Source organism: Arachis hypogaea, chromosome 19 (genome assembly GCF_003086295.3).
Source record: "Arachis hypogaea cultivar Tifrunner chromosome 19, arahy.Tifrunner.gnm2.J5K5, whole genome shotgun sequence".
In the NCBI taxonomy this organism is placed as follows: Eukaryota; Viridiplantae; Streptophyta; class Magnoliopsida; order Fabales; family Fabaceae; genus Arachis; species Arachis hypogaea.
In genome coordinates this window covers 152,761,988-152,784,137 of record NC_092054.1, presented here as the reverse complement: position 1 = coordinate 152,784,137, position 22,150 = coordinate 152,761,988, and the positions used below count along the sequence as shown (strand labels likewise).

Here is a 22,150-nt window from a genome sequence, read left to right as displayed (position 1 = left end):
GAGAAGGTTCTTCAAGTTCAAAGGATTCTCCACTACTAGGACTTGATGCTTGCTCTTTATTGCCATGGGAACTCAGTTCTTGCTCTATCCCATCCAAGTCTTCATATGGAATATGCCTTGGAAGGTGTGCACTTTCCTCCCTAGCATCAATTTCAATCATCTTGGAGGGGTTTTCTTCAACTCTATGTTCCCATGGAAGCTCCGCATCTCCTAAGTCTTCTACCACTTCTTCCTTGTCTTCAACAATTAAAGCTTCCTCCAATTGTTCCAATACAAAGCAACTTCCCTCATTTCCCACCGGAGTTTCCAATCTCTCCTTCATGCTATGTTCTTCATTTGATTCTCCACATGTAGCCATGAGAGTTCCTTGAGTGTTCAAGCATTGGGAGGCTAATTGATTTGTTACCGCATCCAAGGCGGCCATGAAATTTTGCACATCCCTTTTCATCTCTTCTTGCCCTTGAACAAGAACACCAAGGGTTTCATCCCTTAGAGATTGGGGTGGGTGGAAGGTTTCATTAAATTGGGGGGAGGGTTCATAGTAGGAAGGTGGTTCTTCTTGGTAGAGTTGTGGTGGTTCTATGTTTTCCACTCTTTCCACTTGTTGCACAACACACTCCATGGTTGCTTGAAATTGATCCAATGCTTCCTTGAGACGATCCCTTGACTCTTGTTCCTCTTGGATAATATGATTAGGATCATGTGGCTCTTGGATCAATGGATATGAGTATTCTTCCATGGGAGGTTGTGGTGGAAAGTAGTATTCATCTTGTGGTTGGAAATTTTCATATATTGGAGGTGTTTCATCTTGGTAATAATGTAGAGGAGGTGGCTCTTGAAAATATTGATGTTGGAATGGTGGTGGCTCTATATGTGGTTCATATTGCTCATATGGTTGTTGGTAGGATGGATATAGATTAGGGTCATATGAAGATGGTTGGTAAGAAGGGGCTTGTGAGTATGGTTGGGAGTTATGTTGAGGGTATGGATCATAGGCATATGGTGGTGGTTCTTGAAAATCACAAGGTGAGTCACCATAGCCATTGGATTGGTATGCATCATAGAATGGCTCTTCTTCATAGTGCATTGGTGGAGGTTGTTTCCATGAGGATTGATCATATGCATATGGCTCCTCCCACCTTTGGTCATCCCATTCTTAATACACATCTTCATTATAGTCCTCATTTCCTACAACATGTTGATAACCAAACTCATAGCCAAGGTGAGAATTCATGATAGCAAGAAGAAAATGAAAACAAAATCAAGTAAGAAGTAAGAAAATTAAATCCTAAAACTAGCAAGAGCTAACAAAAGCAAACATATTCACACTATTCACATATATACAATAACCAATAACATAACACCATTGCAATTCCCCGGCAACGGCGCCATTTTGATGAATTGATTTTTTGATGGTATAGAATTTCACAAATGAATTCTCGTTGCAAGTATAGTTTCTAAACCAATCACTAATCCTTTCATACAAAAAGTTGTTTGTCACTAGTACAAACCCCTAAAATTAATAACCGAAGTATTCAAACCTCGGGTCGTTCTCCCTAGGAATTGTAATGAAGTGTCTTGTTATCGGTTGTGAGTTATATTTGGGGTTTTGATATGAAGCATGAAAGATAAATGGTAAGAAAGTAAACTAATGGCTAAAAAGGTCTTGGCAAGGGTTGGTGGTCAAAGATCTCTATCCTAATCACTAACCACAATATGAGAATTGGCAAGGATTAATCTCATTACATCATCCTCTAACTAGTAGTAAAGGAAAGTCAAATGAGCTATATCAATCCTAGTCCATAAGTCCTAACTCTCCACTAATTCAATTAGTGAGAACTAGAGTCAATGAATCCCAATCATCAATTACTTGGACATTAGTAACTCAAGAGTTCCTAAGTTACCTTTCCAAGCCAAGAACATAAAACTCTACTCTAAAATCCAACCAAGCATTTCATCAAACACTTGGAAGGCACAAAAGAAAAACATAGTAAATCAACAACAAGAATTAATTCTAACTACAATCAAATGTAAAGAATTAACAACAACAATTAAAGGAAACAAGATCTACATGAATTACCTCTTATTGAATTGAAAGAAAATGGAATGAACAATAGTAGATCTACAACAAAACATAAGAACAACATAAAGGAAATTACAACAAAAGAATGGAAGAAGAATGAATGTAACAACAAAGAATTGAGAGGTAGAAGGAGATGAAAGCATGAATTAAAATCTAGATCTAAGATTATTGAACTAAACCTAATCCTAATTCTAGAGAGAAGTGAGAGCTTCTCTCTCTAGAAACTAATTCTCACTACTAAACTAAGCTCAAACTAAACTAATGATAACTAACATCTAAAGTATGAAATGTATGAAAAGTATGTTGATTCCCCTTCAATCCTTGGCTTAAATAGCATCAGAAATGAGTTGGATTGGGCCCACAAGGCTTCTAAAATCGCTGGCCACGTTTGCATTAAGTGGGTCATGTGCCACCATCGGCGCGTCCGCGTACCCCCTATGCGCGATGCAACTATGGCAAATCTTATATCGTTTCGAAGCCCCGGATGTTAGCTTTCCAACCCAACTGGAACCACATCAATTGGACCTCTGTAGCTCAAGTTATGGTCGTTTAAGTGCAAAGAGGTCGGCTTGACAGCTTTCCGGTTCTTTCATTTCTTCATGAGTTCTCCAACTTTTCATGCTTTCTTTCTTCATTCCCTTGATCCAATCTTTGCCTCCTAAACCTTAAATCACTTAACAAACATATCAAGGCATCTAATAGAATCAAGGTGAATTAAATTTAGCTATTTTGAGTCCTAAAAAGCATGTTTTCACATTCAAGCACAATTAAAGGAGAATATACAAAACCATGCTATTTCTTGAATAAATATGGGTAAAAGGGTGATAAAATCCCCAAAAATCAATACAAGATAAACCCTACAAATGGGGTTTGTCAGCCTCCCCTCACTTAAACCAAGCATGTCCTCATGCTTAAACCAAGAATGAAGTAAGGGTATGCCATTTATTCAATGGAAACTAACTAAATGCAATCTACCTATATGCAACTATCTAAATGAATGCAAGTGCTTGGTCAAAATAAATCAATTCCCAAGAAACATATATGCACAAGGGCTAAGGACTAGCAAGTCTAATCCACAATTGAATTGAGTTATTAAATATTTTTACAAACTTGCATGAAGAATGATGATCATAGGTGAAAACATGTAATTGAGCATCAAACCCTCACCGGATGTGTTTGCACTCTATTCGCTCAAGTGTTTAGGGTTGATTCACTCAATTCTCCTCTATTTCATGCTTTCCAAGATTTGTTTTTCTTCTAACAATCAACATTTATTTCATGCATGCATACAAGTATCATGAGGTCTTTTCATTGGTTGTAATGGGGCTAGGGTCAAGGTAGGATGCATATTTGGTCAAGTGAGCTTGAAATTTGAATCTTTGATAAGGTTAAACTTCCCACCTAACCTATGACATCCTATACAATTAAGTTCTAATCTAGCTACCCATTTTTCACTTTTTCACATACTCCTGCATTTTCTTTTCATTTCACAACTCATATGCATTGATCTTATTGAGCTTCACCTTGGGGCATTTTGTCCCCTTTTTTATTTCTTTCTTTTTCGTTTTCTTTCTTTTTCCATTTTTTTCTATACTTTTCATATTTTTTTTTTGTTTTTCTCATTTTTTCTTTCTTTCAAACTATATACAAGAGTACCAATGCATAAGGTCTATACATTTAATCAATACATGAGCATGTACCCAATTCTTAATATTTACAATAATAATACAAAACTACCCTTTTATTCACCCAATGTCCCAAGGTTCCCACACTTGAATGATACACACACTCTAGCCTAAGCTAATCAAAGATCCAAATAAGGACATTTATTGTTTTTCGCTTTAAGGCTTGTAATGTGCTAAATTAAGAACAAGTGGGTTAATTGTAGGCTCAAATTTGGCTAACAATGGAAGATAAAAGATAGGCTATTTGGGTAAGTGAGCTAAATGAAATGATGGCCTCAATCACATAAATGCATGAATACACAAAATAATGGACATAAAGAATCAAACAAATCAAAGATTACAATCATAGAAAGAGAATAATGCACACGAGAAGGAAAAATAAGTGGTTATAAGATGTAACCACATCATTAGGCTCAAGTCTCACAAGCTTGTGTTCTTAGCTCAAAACATGATCCATAATATATATAATTCAAGCAAGTTCTATGAAAAGTTTTCACTCAAATCAATTGGTGCCCTATAGATAGAAATCCTTGGAAAATTTCATTATTTTGACTAAGCTTATTGTGTATATATATGCAAAAATAAGAAAATGCAACAAAAATCCAAAAAACCTAAAATGAAATGCAAAAGTGTTGGGATTAGAAATTTGTCACCCAAAATCGCCGACCGGTTGGACGACCTCCCCACACTTAAAAGTTTGCACCGTCCTCGGTGCACTCAAAGATGAGCAAGGGGGTACGGCGACTCGCCGGATTGCTATGTGTTCTTTCTTCCACTTCTATGGTTGCTTGTGGTGCATTCGTTATGAAAAACAAAAATATAACACCATAAGATGAGAAGATATAAAAGCAAGGAAGCATACATTGTTGGAATGAGGTAAATCACTAGAATGAGGTGAGTGAATTAGTGTGACATTAAGAAATATTAGGTGTGTGAATTCTAAATTGCGCGGTTTAGAATACACATTAGCATAAAAGCTATGTCACAAAAGAAGCATGCACTTCACTTATCCTAGTGTGCTTGAGATGCTTTAAGTAAGCTTGTAAGGTAAGACAAGCATTAGAGAAGCATGAAAGCATTCAAGTCAAACATATGGATGGATATAATCATGAAATACAATGCATTAAGGTAAATGCACAACATCATCCATCAAGAGGTTGCCTAATCGAGGGAAAAGGATCCAAATCACATGGTGGCTAGCTACAACATGCAATTCAAAAGAGTTATAAGCTCGAAGACAATTCTCATCACTTGGTATTTTTCAAAAGGTAAGCAGGAAGAACTCAAAACCAAGTAACAAAATATAACCTCAATCATAGAATCCAACAAAGGTTATAAACATAATGATGTTAAGAAAACATCCCATTTTAATACTCAGTAGCAATTAATGGTAAGCAAGAATAACAATCCAACACTTACAATGAAAAAAAAATGAAATGGAAACTAACTAAAACTAACTATCAACTAAATGACTAACTAATTAGTTAACTAAAATAAATGGTTATTAATGGTGTTTGGAGGTGTTGGATGAGTGGTAGAAGGAGGGAAGAAGAAAGGAGAAGGAAAGAAATGGAAAGGGGAAAAGAAAAGAAGTGGATGGAAGAGAGGGCATCCACGCGTACGCACGCATGGCGCGCGCGCGTCGTTGGCTTATTTCGAGAGTGGCGCGTACGCGTCATGTGCGCGTGTGCGCAAGTGGGGTTTGTGCCAGAGGCACAACGTTGGCGCGGCGTAGGCACAACTCTCTGGAAAATGTATGGAGGTTGGAACTTCTCAATCCGCGCGTACGCACGCATGGCGCGCGCGCGTGGATGGTCGAAAATGCTGGAAGTGCGCGTACACGCCATGTACGCGTACGCGTGGATGGTGCTCTGTTTTTTCAAAAAAAAAATTTTATATTTTTGCACCAATCCAAGCATTCCAAACCTCCAAACAGCTACCAAAACACCATAAAACCTTATTTAACATACTTAAACTACCAAACATACTCAACTAACTAAACAAAACATGAAATTAAGCTAATTCTACCAATATATACAAAAGAGAAAATGAAAGGATTTTACCATGGTGGGTTGTCTCCCACCTAGCACTTTTGTTTATTGTCCTTAAGTTGGACTTATGGGGAGCTATTCATCAAGGTGGCTTGTGCTTGTATTCATCTTGGAACTCCCACCAATGCTTGGTTCTCCATTGTGCCCCAAGATTCTTCATGGATTGAGCCAAGTCTTGATGGAGTTCTTCACAAGCTTGGGGCTCCCAAAGTTGATCCTCTTCTTGTAATCCGGGATCCCACACTTTGTTTTCATACCCGTCTTGAGGTTGATCATCATTATTAGTCCAACCGGGTGGTGAGTAAGGTGAATTCTCTATATAGTGGCCAACAATCTTCCTAGACCCATCTATTTGAGCACTACTCCAACCTTTATATCTCATGTTTGATGCATCAACCATAATGAGCCTTGATTTGCAACGCCAACCACGAAACATCTTTTGCTTACGCTTCATCCCACAAAGGATCCTAAGTTGACCATCCGTTTCAAGCAAGCCATACTCAAGTGGGACAATAAAGCTAATAGAGATGAATTTTACCCACTCAAGTGAAGGAGTAGATGGCCACCTAGGCAAAGATGCTTCCAAAGATCTTGAAAAAGCATAACCAACCCCCGTTCTTCTATTTCTAGGGACTGCCACCTCTTCACAAGATTTCTCTAATTCAATCCTTTGTTCATTAATAATCAAACTATCTAAGCCTTTTCCCTTAATCAAACTATAATTGGGAGGGTGAAAGGAGTTTACCTCCACAACCTTTTCAAATGCACCGGGAGAAGGTTCTTCAAGTTCAAAGGATTCTCCACTACTAGGACTTGATGCTTGCTCTTTATTGCCATGGGAACTCAGTTCTTGCTCTATCCCATCCAAGTCTTCATATGGAATATGCCTTGGAAGGTGTGCACTTTCCTCCCTAGCATCAATTTCAATCATCTTGGAGGGGTTTTCTTCAACTCTATGTTCCCATGGAAGCTCCGCATCTCCTAAGTCTTCTACCACTTCTTCCTTGTCTTCAACAATTAAAGCTTCCTCCAATTGTTCCAATACAAAGCAACTTCCCTCATTTCCCACCGGAGTTTCCAATCTCTCCTTCATGCTATGTTCTTCATTTGATTCTCCACATGTAGCCATGAGAGTTCCTTGAGTGTTCAAGCATTGGGAGGCTAATTGATTTGTTACCGCATCCAAGGCGGCCATGAAATTTTGCACATCCCTTTTCATCTCTTCTTGCCCTTGAACAAGAACACCAAGGGTTTCATCCCTTAGAGATTGGGGTGGGTGGAAGGTTTCATTAAATTGGGGGAGGGTTCATAGTAGGAAGGTGGTTCTTCTTGGTAGAGTTGTGGTGGTTCTATGTTTTCCACTCTTTTCACTTGTTGCACAACACACTCCATGGTTGCTTGAAATTGATCCAATGCTTCCTTGAGACGATCCCTTGACTCTTGTTCCTCTTGGATAATATGATTAGGATCATGTGGCTCTTGGATCAATGGATATGAGTATTCTTCCATGGGAGGTTGTGGTGGAAAGTAGTATTCATCTTGTGGTTGGAAATTTTCATATATTGGAGGTGTTTCATCTTGGTAATAATGTGGAGGAGGTGGCTCTTGAAAATATTGATGTTGGAATGGTGGTGGCTCTATATGTAGTTCATATTGCTCATATGGTTGTTGGTAGGATGGATATAGATTAGGGTCATATGAAGATGGTTGGTAAGAAGGGGCTTGTGAGTATGGTTGGGAGTTATGTTGAGGGTATGGATCATAGGCATATGGTGGTGGTTCTTGAAAATCACAAGGTGAGTCACCATAGCCATTGGATTGGTATGCATCATAGAATGGCTCTTCTTCATAGTGCATTGGTGGAGGTTGTTTCCATGAGGATTGATCATATGCATATGGCTCCTCCCACCTTTGGTCATCCCATTCTTGATACACATCTTCATTATAGTCCTCATTTCCTACAACATGTTGATAACCAAACTCATAGCCAAGGTGAGAATTCATGATAGCAAGAAGAAAATGAAAACAAAATCAAGTAAGAAGTAAGAAAATTAAATCCTAAAACTAGCAAGAGCTAACAAAAGCAAACATATTCACACTATTCACATATATACAATAACCAATAACATAACACCATTGCAATTCCCCGGCAACGGCGCCATTTTGATGAATTGATTTTTTGATGGTATAGAATTTCACAAATGAATTCTCGTTGCAAGTATAGTTTCTAAACCAATCACTAATCCTTTCATACAAAAAGTTGTTTGTCACTAGTACAAACCCCTAAAATTAATAACCGAAGTATTCAAACCTCGGGTCGTTCTCCCTAGGAATTGTAATGAAGTGTCTTGTTATCGGTTGTGAGTTATATTTGGGGTTTTGATATGAAGCATGAAAGATAAATGGTAAGAAAGTAAACTAATGGCTAAAAAGGTCTTGGCAAGGGTTGGTGGTCAAAGATCTCTATCCTAATCACTAACCACAATATGAGAATTGGCAAGGATTAATCTCATTACATCATCCTCTAACTAGTAGTAAAGGAAAGTCAAATGAGCTATATCAATCCTAGTCCATAAGTCCTAACTCTCCACTAATTCAATTAGTGAGAACTAGAGTCAATGAATCCCAATCATCAATTACTTGGACATTAGTAACTCAAGAGTTCCTAAGTTACCTTTCCAAGCCAAGAACATAAAACTCTACTCTAAAATCCAACCAAGCATTTCATCAAACACTTGGAAGGCACAAAAGAAAAACATAGTAAATCAACAACAAGAATTAATTCTAACTACAATCAAATGTAAAGAATTAACAACAACAATTAAAGGAAACAAGATCTACATGAATTACCTCTTATTGAATTGAAAGAAAATGGAATGAACAATAGTAGATCTACAACAAAACATAAGAACAACATAAAGGAAATTACAACAAAAGAATGGAAGAAGAATGAATGTAACAACAAAGAATTGAGAGGTAGAAGGAGATGAAAGCATGAATTAAAATCTAGATCTAAGATTATTGAACTAAACCTAATCCTAATTCTAGAGAGAAGTGAGAGCTTCTCTCTCTAGAAACTAATTCTCACTACTAAACTAAGCTCAAACTAAACTAATGATAACTAACATCTAAAGTATGAAAAGTATGAAAAGTATGTTGATTCCCCTTCAATCCTTGGCTTAAATAGCATCAGAAATGAGTTGGATTGGGCCCACAAGGCTTCTAAAATCGCTGGCCACGTTTGCATTAAGTGGGTCATGTGCCACCATCGGCGCGTCCGCGTACCCCCTATGCGCGATGCAACTATGGCAAATCTTATATCGTTTCGAAGCCCCGGATGTTAGCTTTCCAACCCAACTGGAACCACATCAATTGAACCTCTGTAGCTCAAGTTATGGTCGTTTAAGTGCAAAGAGGTCGGCTTGACAGCTTTCCGGTTCTTTCATTTCTTCATGAGTTCTCCAACTTTTCATGCTTTCTTTCTTCATTCCCTTGATCCAATCTTTGCCTCCTAAACCTTAAATCACTTAACAAACATATCAAGGCATCTAATAGAATCAAGGTGAATTAAATTTAGCTATTTTGAGTCCTAAAAAGCATGTTTTCACATTCAAGCACAATTAAAGGAGAATATACAAAACCATGCTATTTCTTGAATAAATATGGGTAAAAGGGTGATAAAATCCCCAAAAATCAATACAAGATAAACCCTACAAATGGGGTTTGTCATCCAGCTTCCTCCTAGGTGGTAGTTGTTTTGGCAACTCGGGAGGCATCACATCCTTATTTTCTTCAAGAACTTTCTTGATTTTGGGAGGGACGTCTTCTCTTTCAGATGTTGACTCCTCTTGTAATAGAGCCAAATATGTAATCTCTCCCTTCTTGAACCCTTTCTTGATTTGCATAACAGACAGTATCAGTGGTTTGTCAACTTTAGAGACTGTAGGGACCATGCATGGAGACCCTTTCTCCATGACGCATACTACGTCGTAGTATGACATAGGTATTATATTTGCCTTCCTTTGCAAATTGAGCCCGATGACTATTTTAAAATCGTCCATGGGTGCTACTGAGAAATCCACAAGGCCTTTCCAAGAACCAAGAGTCATCTCAACCCCTTTTGCTACTCCCTTAAGGGGTTCACCCTTGGTATTCACGGGTTTGAACCAACCATTCTTTTCGGTGATCTTCAACCCAAGCCTATTTGCTTTATCAGGCGTGATGAAGTTGTGCGTAGCACCAGTGTCGATCATAGCCATGACAGGTTTTTCATTGATAAAGGCTTTGACATACATCAAGCCTTTCTTTTATGCAGTGCTTGTCTCTTTGCCCTTCACAGCATTTATGTGTTGGATAGATCTAACACACTCAGTTACTTGAGTTTGAGCTTCTCGTTCCTCAGCGATAGATGCCAAAGTCCCTAGCTTGGGACAATCCTTCATTTGGTATGGTCCCTTACACACGAAGCATCATCCTTTGGGTACGAAAGCCTTCTTCTTTTCTTCGTACTCTTTCTTTGAAGAGTATTTTCCTTCCTTCTTGGTTGAGAAACTCTTTCTCTTGTCTCCCCCACCTTTAGCAGAACTAGGCTTGGAGGAAGACTTGGGTTTAGAGTCTCCCCTATGATACTCAGTGAGTGATTCGACCACCACGATGGCCTCATCGGCATCCTTAACATTCCTTCTTTGTAGTTCTTGCTTTGTCCAAGGTTGGAGTCCATCAATGAAGAAGAACAATGCATCCTCTGATGCTAAGTTGGGGATTTGAAGCGTGAGAGTAGTAAACTCCTTTACGTAATCGCTAATTGTACTCTTGTGCTTCAACCCCCTCAATTTCTTCCTTGCTTCATAAACCACATTCTCAGGGAATAATTGTCTTTTCAGTTCCCTTTTGAAATCTTTCCATGTGGCTATGTTGCAAGTACCCTTTTTCCATATCTACGCACTTTCTCCTCCACCATAAAGTAGCATTATCAGAAAGGTAGAGAGCTGCAGTGCGTACCTTTATTGCTTCTTCGACCACCCCTTGGTCTTCGAAGTACCTCTCCATTTGCCATAGGAAGTTCTCCACCTTGCGAGCGTCCCTTACGCCCTTGAACTCCTTTGGCTTGGGGAGATCAATCTTTGTCGTCTCCTTTATAATGGTTGGTCGAGATTTTGCCTCCTTGAACCAAACTCGAACTTCCTCAAATAGCTTTAAGGAATTTTCAAGCTTCTCTTCAATTTGGAGCATGCTTTCTTTGAAAGCATATAGTTCTCCTAACACGTGAGTCTCGAGGGTCTCCTTATCATGTTCTATCCTTTGGAAACGTTCATCCATAGAGGATAGAATATTCTCCAACACAAAAACTCTCTCTTCTAAGAAGTTAGAGTCCTTACCTCGAGGCTCACTTGAAGAACGGATATTCTTGCCTCCCCATTGAGAATGAATAGCATTCCTTCCCCTTTGAGACTCAACATACTCCATGGTGATACTAGAAGCCATTCTCACAAGCGTCTCACAAGCGTCTTGTGCTCCCTCTCGAACCAGGCTCTGATACCAAAATTGTCACGGCCTTGGACACACTCCAACGCTACCATGCCGACACTCGGGCTTACTCAACCTCTTGAGCTAAGACCAAGTCAGCCTAACCCTCAACACTTAGCAAGAAAGCTAAGAACACAAGAGAACACAAGAGAATTGAAGTTTTGGTGGAAAGAACACTTTATTACTCAAGTGTGGTTACAAATGATTCACACATACTCACACTAACTCTCACCTCCTATTTATAGCCATCCACCTCCTCAATGGATGGTTAGGATTAAATCTAATCAACGGCCTAGATTAATCATCTAGAACCTTCTTTACAAATATCCATCATACCACAACTTTCTAAATACTTCTAGATTCTTCCATACTACTCTTTATACTCCTATATACATCCACACTCTTCTAGAATACTCTATGGTCTTCCAGAGTATTCTAGAACCTTCTAGAGTATTTCAGGACCTTCTAGGACATTCTAGAACGTTCCGGAACCATCTAGAGCATTCTCAAATACTCTAGAAAACTCTACAAACACTGTTAAATTTAACTTTCTAAAATTTACTGTGACAGTGTACTTTGAAAATATAAAATTAGAACACTAAAAAAAATAAAAAATATAAAAAATATTTATCATATAAATAAAAAATACAATAAAAAATATAAAAATCAAAATATGAAGAGAGTACTAAAAATAATAAAAGTAATATTAGTTCCAATTTTTTTTTTCATCAAGAATTTTTAGATTTATTTCAAGCACTACTAAAGTAAACATTTTAATTTTTTTTATTACTTTTAGTACTCTCATATTTTGATTTTTATGATTTTTATTGTATTTTTTATTTATATGATAAATATTTTTTATATTATTTTTTTAGTGGTATGATCTTATATTTTTAGAGTACACACTACTTCCTAGTTCATATGAATTTTTTTATTATTTATTATACTATTTTATATATATTTTTTAAAAAAAAATTATTTTTATTTGATTTTGTTTATATAATCTTTTATTTATTTTTATTGTATTTTTTTATTCGCATGATAATATTGTTGTATAAATTTTTATCTTTATTAATTTTTATGATATATTTTTTTTGTTTATATATTTTTTATCTTTTATTGTACTATATTTATGTTGTGTATAAATCATTTATTTTTTTATTTAGTTTTATTCATATAAATTTTATTTACTTCTTATTGTAATTTTATTTACTTTTATAATATACCATTTCATAAATCTTCTAAATTCGTTGAAGGAGTTACTAGCATTTCGACCTGCTTTTTATTATTGAACATTACACCATCACTTGTATTTTCATCCATTTTTTTTCTCGGTGATGAACCAGCAAAAACACATTCTCAACCATCTTCCCAAAACCCTCAACTTAACTATGACTCGATACATTGTTCTCGTTCATTTATAACCTCTTTTAGCACATAAATTTTCTATGATCATGAGCTTTGTGTTTTTGAATGTAAATCGTGCCTAATGTGTCTTACCATAGTAACACATGTGCTTTCGTAGCTCAGTTGGTTAGAACACCCGTTTAGTAAGCGGGAGGTCTTGAGTTCGACTCTCAACGAAAGCAAACTGCATAGGACGGAGTGTTATGGAAAAATATAAAATTTTATACACAACATAGATATATAACCATAAAAAATAGAAAAAAATAATTTATATAAATAATAAAAAGTATAAAAAATAGTATTTTAAATAATAAAAAAATTCATACAAACTAGGATGTAGTGTGTACTCTGAAAATATAAGATTAGAACACTAAAAAAAATATAAAAATATAAAAAATATTTATCATATAAATAAAAAATACAATAAAAAACATAAAAATCAAAATAGGAAGAGAGTACTAAAAATAATAAAACTAATATTAGTTCCAATTTTTTTTTCATCAAGAATTTTTGTATTTGTTTTAAGCATTGCCAAAGTAAACATTTTAATTTTTTTTATTACTTTTAGTACTCTCATATTTTGATTTTTATGATTTTTATTGTATTTTTTTATTTATATGATAAATATTTTTTATATTATTTTTTTAGTGGTATGATCTTATATTTTTAGAGTACACACTACTTCCTAGTTCATAAGAATTTTTTTTATCATTTATTATACTATTTTTTATATGTATATTTTTTAACAATTTTTTTTTTTATTTGATTTTGTTTATATAATTTTTTATTTATTTTTATTGTATTTTTTTATTCGCATGATAATATTGTTGTATAAATTTTTATTTTTGTTAATTTTTATGATATATTTTTTTATCTTTTATTGTACTATATTTATGTTGTGTATAAATTATTTATTTTTTATTTAGTTTTATTCATATGAATTTTATTTACTTCTTATTGTAATTTTATTTAATTCTATAATATATTATTTCGTAAATCTTCTAAATTCGTTGAAGGAGTTACGAGCATTCCGACCTGCTTTTTATTATTGAACATTACACCCTCATTTGTATTTTCATCCATTTTTTCCGGTGATGAACCAGCAAAAACACACTCTCAACTTAACTATGGCTCGATACATTGTTCTTGTTTATTTATAACCTCTTTTAGTACATAAATCTTCCATGATCATGAGCTTTGTGTTTTTTAATGTAAATCGTGCCTAATGTGCCTTACCATAATAACATATCTGCTTTCGTAGCTCAGTTGGTTAGAGCACCCGTTTAGTAAGCGGGAGGTCTTGAGTTCGACTCTCAACGAAAGCAAACTTGCATAGGTCGGAGTGTTACACATAAATCGTGCTAGGGTGGTCTTGAGAGGTGGCTAGTTGTACATAAATGGTGTAAATCGTGCTAGGACAATGAGTTTTAGGATAAAAAACGTAACTCATACTGGCCTATGACAATTTATGTGTTTTTGAGTATTATATATTATATGATTTTTTTTTGTGACATATATTATATGATTTAGGAAAATCACGTTTTCGAAATCCATTTAGAAAAATCAGATAATTTGGTTCTCCTATTAATTTATTTAAATAAAAGAAAACTTTTTCCAATGAGTTATAGGTTGAGATGCATCATATTTACAATACTCGCGCATACAGAAGAAATAGAAATAGGAGTGTACATAGTTAAGATTAACCAAACTAGTTTAAAATAATAAAATTAACCGTTTACAAAATTATTCAACCAATTTTAAAAATACAAATTGATTATCCAAAATGTGTGTATAGATTTTTTACCAATGGACCGTATTTTGAATTTAAAATGTTCAAACCTAAACAGAAGTCTAGATCGATAGATAGATACATTCAAAAAAATATTTAAGGGACAATAAAAATAAAAAATCAGTCCATGCCAAAACTTTCCATATTTAATGATCATTAATTACTATGAATCAAGAGATTTTATTACATTACACGTGTGTCCCCTGTTATGCAATTAATACAAGCGTCTTAGGCATTAGTCAGGCATAAAGTAGATGTGGACTAATACCACAATACCTAGGCACTTGTGTGATTGTGTAAATCGCCAGCAATCTAAAGTGAAGGCCAGCAATTATCCTATTAATGGATAGGGTAATTCATGCGACTCTACAAAGTATCCAAACAAAAAAAATCTCTATTTTTTCCCCGATTATTTTCTCTTCATTCAAACAACACACAAAGAAATCTACTCTTCCTTCCATTTTCTTTTCTATATCCAAACAAAGTGTAAATGTGGAACAAGTTCTACTACTCCATTTGTCCACTTAATGCTTCTGCTTCATCTTCAGCATCCAGTTCTTGTTCAACTCCTTTGACCTGTAAAGCAAGCAGCATTGGAAATTTTGTTCATGGAATTCATTCCATTAATGTTGCTATGACAAATGCCAATTTATATATGCTAGAGAACAAGCTAAAAAAAAAAAAAAAAAAGATCAAACATTTGGTACAAAATAAGAGCATGATCCCTATGATAATTAAGTCCAAATTCCACGGTTTGAATGTGAAAAATTAAGAGGAAGTAATCAAGTTTTGTGACTGGCACACTATAAATATTGACTTCTAAGCTTACAACAAACAAAGCTGCTGCTCTTTTTCTTTAAAAAAAAAAACGTAAAAAAACTGGAAGGGCAGAACAAACTTTGTTTCTAAGCACAAGCATAGTCCCCAGAAGGAAACAAGAATTAATTTCAGCACAAGAAGATATCCCAGAACTTGTTACCTCAGGTACATAATGCATCAACATATTTTCAATGCCGGATTTCAAAGTCACCGAAGAACTTGGGCACCCACTACATGCTCCTTGCATCTTAAGTTTTACTATTCCAGTATCCCTAGATAAAAACCACAATAAATAAATTAACTTGGTACAAATATAATTCTATAGTGCCAGTAGTTGGACGCTCTTCCTAAAAGTTTCATCCATGTGCTTCAAAACCAAAATAACAAACTATTAAGAACTTACGGATCAAATCCTCGATATTCAATGTCTCCACCATCATCTTGAACAGCCGGCCGAATACGAGTCTCCAACAATTCCTTGATCATTGCAACAGTTTCGGAATCATCCTGTACAAAACACATGCATACTACCATTTAGTTTAGGCCTCTCAAATATGGTTGAGTACATACTCAAATGTACTCCAAGGTTAAAACATTTTCATACTACAAGGTACTTAGATTAGTAAGATACAAGTATAGAATATGTTAAGGAAAAAACCATCTGAACTGATTAGGTGGGGCACAAGGGGGTGAATGCCAATTTAGTGGGGAAATGGTTCCTTTACATCAAACCCAAGAAGAACAAAAAGAAAAAAAAGAAAGGTACAGGAACAGAGACACAGGTTTTCTTCCAGTTGGCACAACACAAAAAATTATCAGAAGGGAAAAGGATGCCTAACTTAGCAAAATGTTTGATGACTATAGTGATTAACCAAACTTAGTAGCATCTCATACATGATAGCAAGGAAAAGCAAAAGTCATTATATTGCTGATATAAATCTAGCATTAGTCTTTATGCAACCAAGTGAAATAAAGAATTCAGTGACAAATACATGACAGGTATGCACTCTTTTTTGCAAAAGCCAAAGACCTCATAAACTAATCACAAAAAAGCATGTTCACATTTGCTAAAATGACAAAAACAACATATGAGTGGCGTAATCATCAATACAAAAACAACATAAGCATTTGAATAAACTAGAAAAAGAACAAGGATGCATAATATTTACCTCTTGAATAGCTGTATCCATGGCTGCAGCAGCTTTAGAGTCCAAAAACAACGGCTGACCAGAGGAATAGAAATCCATAATGGCCGCAAATATCTCAGGCTTCAACAACTCCCAAGAAGAATCATCAGATTTCGTCACGGTAACAAAATCAGACCCGAAGAAAACCCTAGTAATCCCTGCAACGCAATCGCAAACACGCATTCACCAAAATGCCAGCTACAAAATGAAATTGAGCTAGAGGACAAACAAGAATACCATCAATTCCAAAGATTGATTTAGCGAGAGGCGAATTCATAGCCGAACGCGCGTTTGGGAAGTCGGCACTTCCAACTTCCATGACAGGCTTCCCGGCATAGAACATCAGAGACGAAGGATTCGGTGTAGGCTGCGTTTGGATGAACATGTTCCTCCTTTGCCCTGTACAACGCACAGTTTGAGTTCAAACAAACAGAGAATAACAACCGAAAAAATATCAATGCAAAAGAAGAAGAAGAAGAAAAATACCTCCGAATCCCAAGAAGGGGGAAGATTTGAGTGATGGTAGTGGAGAGGCGGAGGAATAAAAAGCATTGTGGTAGTGGCGGTGAAACGACGCCGTTGTGCGCACGGGGTGGATGATGGAAACGACACTGTTCTCCGCCGCGGATTTGGGCGTTCGGAGGGGATGTCGTGCCCGTGCTGCTAATCGGAAAAAGTTTCTCATCGTTAAATTTCCCGTTTCTTCTGACGGTGAAGGTGGTGGAGCTGAGGTTATTTCTATTGTTCTTTTTGTTGTTAGGCGGTGTCACAGGCCAACCACTTAACGACACGTGGCTAATAAGGGAGAAAATATTCATTGCTATGTTACGTGCCTTGTTTAACCAATAAGGGAGAAAATATTCTTAAGTACAAAATCAATTTTGGTTTTTTCGTCGGTAAATTTTTCGACATATTACCTCGAACAGATGGAACTCCGTAGCTAATGTTTCAGTCTTACTTCCTTCGTGGCCATCATCTCTTGAACACGCTGCTTGACAAAGCATACCAAAGTCCACACGATTTAATTCACAAAAATCCAATAAAAAATGAAAGGCCAAAACCGTAATTAGCTAGCAAGGTTACAAAAACCGAACCGATCAATAAACCGATAAAATTACTGATTTAATAATTTATTGGTTCGACCGAAATTCAACCAATTTAATTAAATATTAAATAAAAAATATATAAATTCAATAATTTTTAACTTAATAAAATTCAATTATATATATCACTTATATGAACACAGCCAAAATCATGGAAGGTTATAACCAATCATGACCAAATATATCCTCAACAAATTAATTAAAAAAATCTCAATGCTCTTAATACAAAAATTAAATTAGACAGTAAACCATGAATCTTTAGAACACATCAAGAAGATCAAGCCTGCCCCAACAGCAATAGCTGAATAGCATTCATCTAAGGTTGGGCCGTGGAGAAACTTGTCAAATAGCTCCGCCTGTGACAAGAATATGTTAATTGTTAAGGAAGAAACAAAGTCATAAAATCATTCTAAACATGAAGAGAACTTTCACAAAATTATCACATGAGCCAAGTTAGTGATTAGGCAGCTGCCAAGTTTCGAAATGATATTAGGTAAGTTACACAGTATTTGTATTTTAAAAAAAAAAAAACATCAGGAAATAAATAAGCAAATGGCTAAATAGAAATTAACAAAATAAATATAACATTTCTTCCAGTTTCAACTTTATCACTTGAATAATGAATAATTGAATATATGTTCTGTCAAAGGAAAGTAGGAACAGATATCCTCAATCCTAATGATTTATCCATATCAAATATTATGATGCTTTGTGCTTGAAGCTAACGATCTTAACCCGTATACCTGGAAAACTTTTATTACTTTCAGTTCACCTCTTCGCTTGTTCTCAAAACCTTTAAGCTCTGCAAGGGTTCCATCATCATTAAAAAATCAAAAATAATTCAGAGGGAGCTCAATTATTAGTAACAAAATTCCACAGTAAAACCAGCAACACAATTATTAGTTGGAATAAAGGGACACAGAGGGCCACATAGGAGGCTGGGGACACAGCAAAAATTATTAACAAAACTACACAGCATAACTGATTAACTGTTATCAATTTATCACAGTGCTTACCGGCGGCGAAGAGGAAGGGGAGTGACGGCGCGACACGGCGAAAACAGAGAGAGCGCTTGAACAGAGGTGCGGGGCTGCGGTGGCTACGGTGGCTACGACGGCTGCGTGCTTTTCTTTGTTCTTTCAATTTTGAGAGAGGAGAGGAGATGAGTGGGACACTGGGACTTGGGGGGACTGGGTTGCGCCGGGTAGAAAATTTAGGGGTTATTATTTTTTTTTTTTTGTAAAGGCTAAAACGGCGCCGTTTTGAAGGGAGTTTTCAAACCAAAAAACCTCTAAAAAACCGGCCGGTTCACCAAACCGGCTTTTTGGTCGGTTTTTTTGCCAAATAGTTTTTTAGACTAGTCTAACCGTTCTGGTGATCAGTTCTCAATTAATCCGGTTGAATCGGTTGATCCAGTTCGATTTTAAAAAAAATGGCTCGCAGTAAATCTTAACATCACAAACCTTGGAGAAGCTCGGGAATGAGAATCAGGGGATCAGATACGCATCGGATGAACTGCCATAAACCAAATTTCGGAGAAGAAGAAAAAATTGTTCCGACCCGATCTTTAGACCTTTTTTAGGAACGGTCATCGAATCCGATAATTTTAAGATTGGGCCATCTTCACGGCCCAAAGACAGATCAATAATTTTTAGAGTAATTACCCAAATCAGTTTTCAAGAGTTTTAGAATCGGACATTCTAGTCCCCAAGAAAAATTATTACACAGATCAATCCCCAAGGTAAATTATAGCAGACAAATCAGTCCCAGTTCATTTTTCGGCAGAGTAATTACCTAGATTAGTCCCCAAAAATTTTAAAAACGGACATTTTAGTTCCCAAGAAAAACTAATATACTGTGTACAAATCAATCCCAATGTTTCTCTCTGTTAGACATAATAGTCCTCTGTCTAAAAATAAAATAAAATAAAATAATTATTATTAATTACACAATAATATTGTACTATATTTTTTGTATTTTTTGGACAAAAATAATGATAAATTTATTCATTAAATATATATATAGTCACTCAATAATAATAATAATAATAATAAAATTATTAGAGATTATTTTACAAGAAATTCAAAGTTAAAACCATTTGATATTTTTGTATTTAATATAATCAAAAGATGTCCTATGTAAAAAAAAATATATTTGTATTAAAAAAAAATATTTTAATTTAGATTTATATTAAATACATATTTTTTTAATACAAACATATTTTTTAAAATAGTACATCTTTTGATTATATTAAATACAAATATCAAATGATTTTAACTTTGAATTTTTTGTAAAATAATTCATAATAATTTTATTGATTATTATTATTATTATTAATTAATTACATAATAATATTGTACCATAATTTTTTATATTTTTTAGATAAAAATAATGATAAATTTATTCATTAGATTCTTTTATATATATATATATATATATATAGTCACTCAATAATAATAATAATAATAATAATAATAATAATAATAATAATAATAATAATAATAATAATTATTATTATTATTATTATTATTATTATTATTATTATTTTATTTTATTTTATTTTTTGACGAATGACTGTTATGTCTAATAGAGAGAAATATTGGGATTGATTTGTATATTAATTTTTTTGGGGACTAAAATGTCCATTTTTAAAATCTTTGGGTACTGATCTGGGTAATTGCTTTGCCGAAAAATAAACTGGAGACTGATTTGTCTGCCGAAGTAAAACTTTGGAGATTGGTCTGTGTATTAATTTTTCTTGGGGACTATAATGTCCGATTTTAAAATCCTTGGGGACTGATTTGGGTAATTACTCTAACTTTTAATATTCTGAACCAACATTCTAATTCAAATACCTCCATTATCTTAGTTAGATAAAATAAGAAGATAACGGTCAAATCGAGGCGGCATGATGGAGAATTTCGAGGAGCAATCCTTAAGTCATCACCACAACTCAGACCCAGAAAGCCCAACATCCGAACTCCGGGATAGCATTCCTTCCACCCACAGGAGGATAACAAGCACCGTGCACCGCCAACCAACCCCAGTCTAACAGCAACCAAAGGAAGACAACCGCCCACTGAAGCCCGAGTCCCTGACGGCCTAGGAGAAAAAGCAATCCAGATAATCAAAGAGCTCTGCCTTAGAATGTAAAACCTCGAGGTCGAGTTACATTCGAGGAGCGATACCATCCCGAACACGAAAGTCAAGCAACCTCCAGAATCCAGTCGCATCGAAAGCCCAGACACGAACGGTTACCCGAAGAACGACACAGGAAACAACGATCCAGATATCCAGAGCGTTGACGCAACGAGGATGACCCAAAGCACCATCAGGAGGCCAACTGAACAAGAAGTGAGCACGTGATAATGGGAGCTACCCCATTCACTGAGAAAATCCTGAAGGTCAAACTCCCTAAAGATTTTGACAAACCGACCGACATGAAGTATAATGGCACCAAGGATCCCCAGGAATACCTAACGGCTTTTGAGGCCAGGATGAATCTGGAAGGAGCTGCCAATGCGGTCCGATGCTGGGCCTTTCTGGTAACCTTAGCCGGCCCTGCGATCAAATGGTTCAATGGCCTCCCGAACGGTTTGATAGCTAATTTCGACGACGTCTCCAAAAAGTTTATGGCCCAGTTCACCACCAAGATCACCAAAGCAATTACCCGATCAGCCTACTCAAAATCACCCAAAGGCAAGATGAATCCACAAGAAAATACCTTGACAAGTTCAACGATGAGTGCCTAATGGTCGACGGTCTCACAGACTCGGTCACCAGTCTTTGTCTGACCAATGGCCTCATGAACGAAAACTTTCGAAAGCACTTCACCACCAAACCAGTCTAGACCATGCACGAAATCCAAAGCTTCACGAGAGAATACATAAATGAAAATAGGTAAGCCAAGTCGTGGCCGCCAATAAATGGCAGCACGGCAATACGACACCCCGTAGTAACCCGCCACTAAAAGATACCCCGAAAGAACACCCCAGACCCGCTGCCCCCCAATCGACCAACGAGGGTAGGAAAGTTCACAAACTACATGCCTTACCCACTCCCATCACAGAAATCTACCACCAAATAGCGGAACGAGACATCCTTCCAAAGGCGCGACAATTGAAGGAACAGACGGGCGGCAACAAGAGCCTATAATGTGATTACCACCTAGGATACAGACATAAAACCCAAGATTGCTTCGACCTAAAAGATGCCCTCAAACAAGCCATTCGAGACGGAAAACTCCCCAAGTTCGCCAAAATCATCCGAGAATCTTGGAGAACTGAAAGAGAACCATCACTAAAACGCGAAGGACGAAACCCAAGAACGATACGACAGGCACCTCAAGAAAGTCCGAAAACCGACCGCACCATAATTATAAACGTCATCACCGAAAAGGATGTGCCAAAAAAGTCAAAATCATCACTAAAAAAGGATCTCAAAGTCCTAGTCGTAAGAAACCAAGCACTAATCTCCTCGGTTCCAGCGGCGATCACATTT

General features: G+C 36.0%; 1 protein-coding gene and 2 non-coding genes across 4 annotated transcripts; 2 read left to right on the top strand and 1 right to left on the bottom strand.

Moving 5' to 3' along the window:
• The first annotated feature begins 12,860 nt into the window (after positions 1-12,860).
• Positions 12,861-12,934, top strand: TRNAT-AGU (transfer RNA threonine (anticodon AGU)). Its single transcript has one exon. It is a non-coding gene; the product is annotated as a tRNA-Thr (tRNA).
• Positions 12,935-14,003: 1,069 nt separating this feature from the next.
• Positions 14,004-14,077, top strand: TRNAT-AGU (transfer RNA threonine (anticodon AGU)). The gene has a single exon. It is a non-coding gene; the product is annotated as a tRNA-Thr (tRNA).
• Positions 14,078-14,669: 592 nt separating this feature from the next.
• LOC112776289 (nifU-like protein 4, mitochondrial) lies at positions 14,670-18,852 on the bottom strand. 2 transcript variants are annotated; one of them, XM_025820384.3, is made up of 10 exons: positions 18,667-18,852; positions 18,394-18,452; positions 17,900-18,006; positions 17,465-17,535; positions 17,034-17,342; positions 16,785-16,946; positions 16,530-16,705; positions 15,764-15,867; positions 15,521-15,632; positions 14,670-15,117 (listed from the first exon to the last, which is right to left on the bottom strand). In XM_025820384.3, exons 5-10 carry the CDS (start codon positions 17,230-17,232, stop codon positions 15,049-15,051), a joined length of 822 nt encoding a protein of 273 aa, XP_025676169.1. In that variant the 5' UTR covers positions 17,233-17,342; positions 17,465-17,535; positions 17,900-18,006; positions 18,394-18,452; positions 18,667-18,852; the 3' UTR covers positions 14,670-15,048. The 2 variants fall into 2 exon arrangements, with proteins under 2 accessions (XP_025676169.1, XP_025676170.1); XM_025820385.2 differs by having other exon boundaries at positions 17,465-17,538; positions 18,667-18,847.
• Between the last annotated feature and the right edge of the window lie 3,298 nt (positions 18,853-22,150).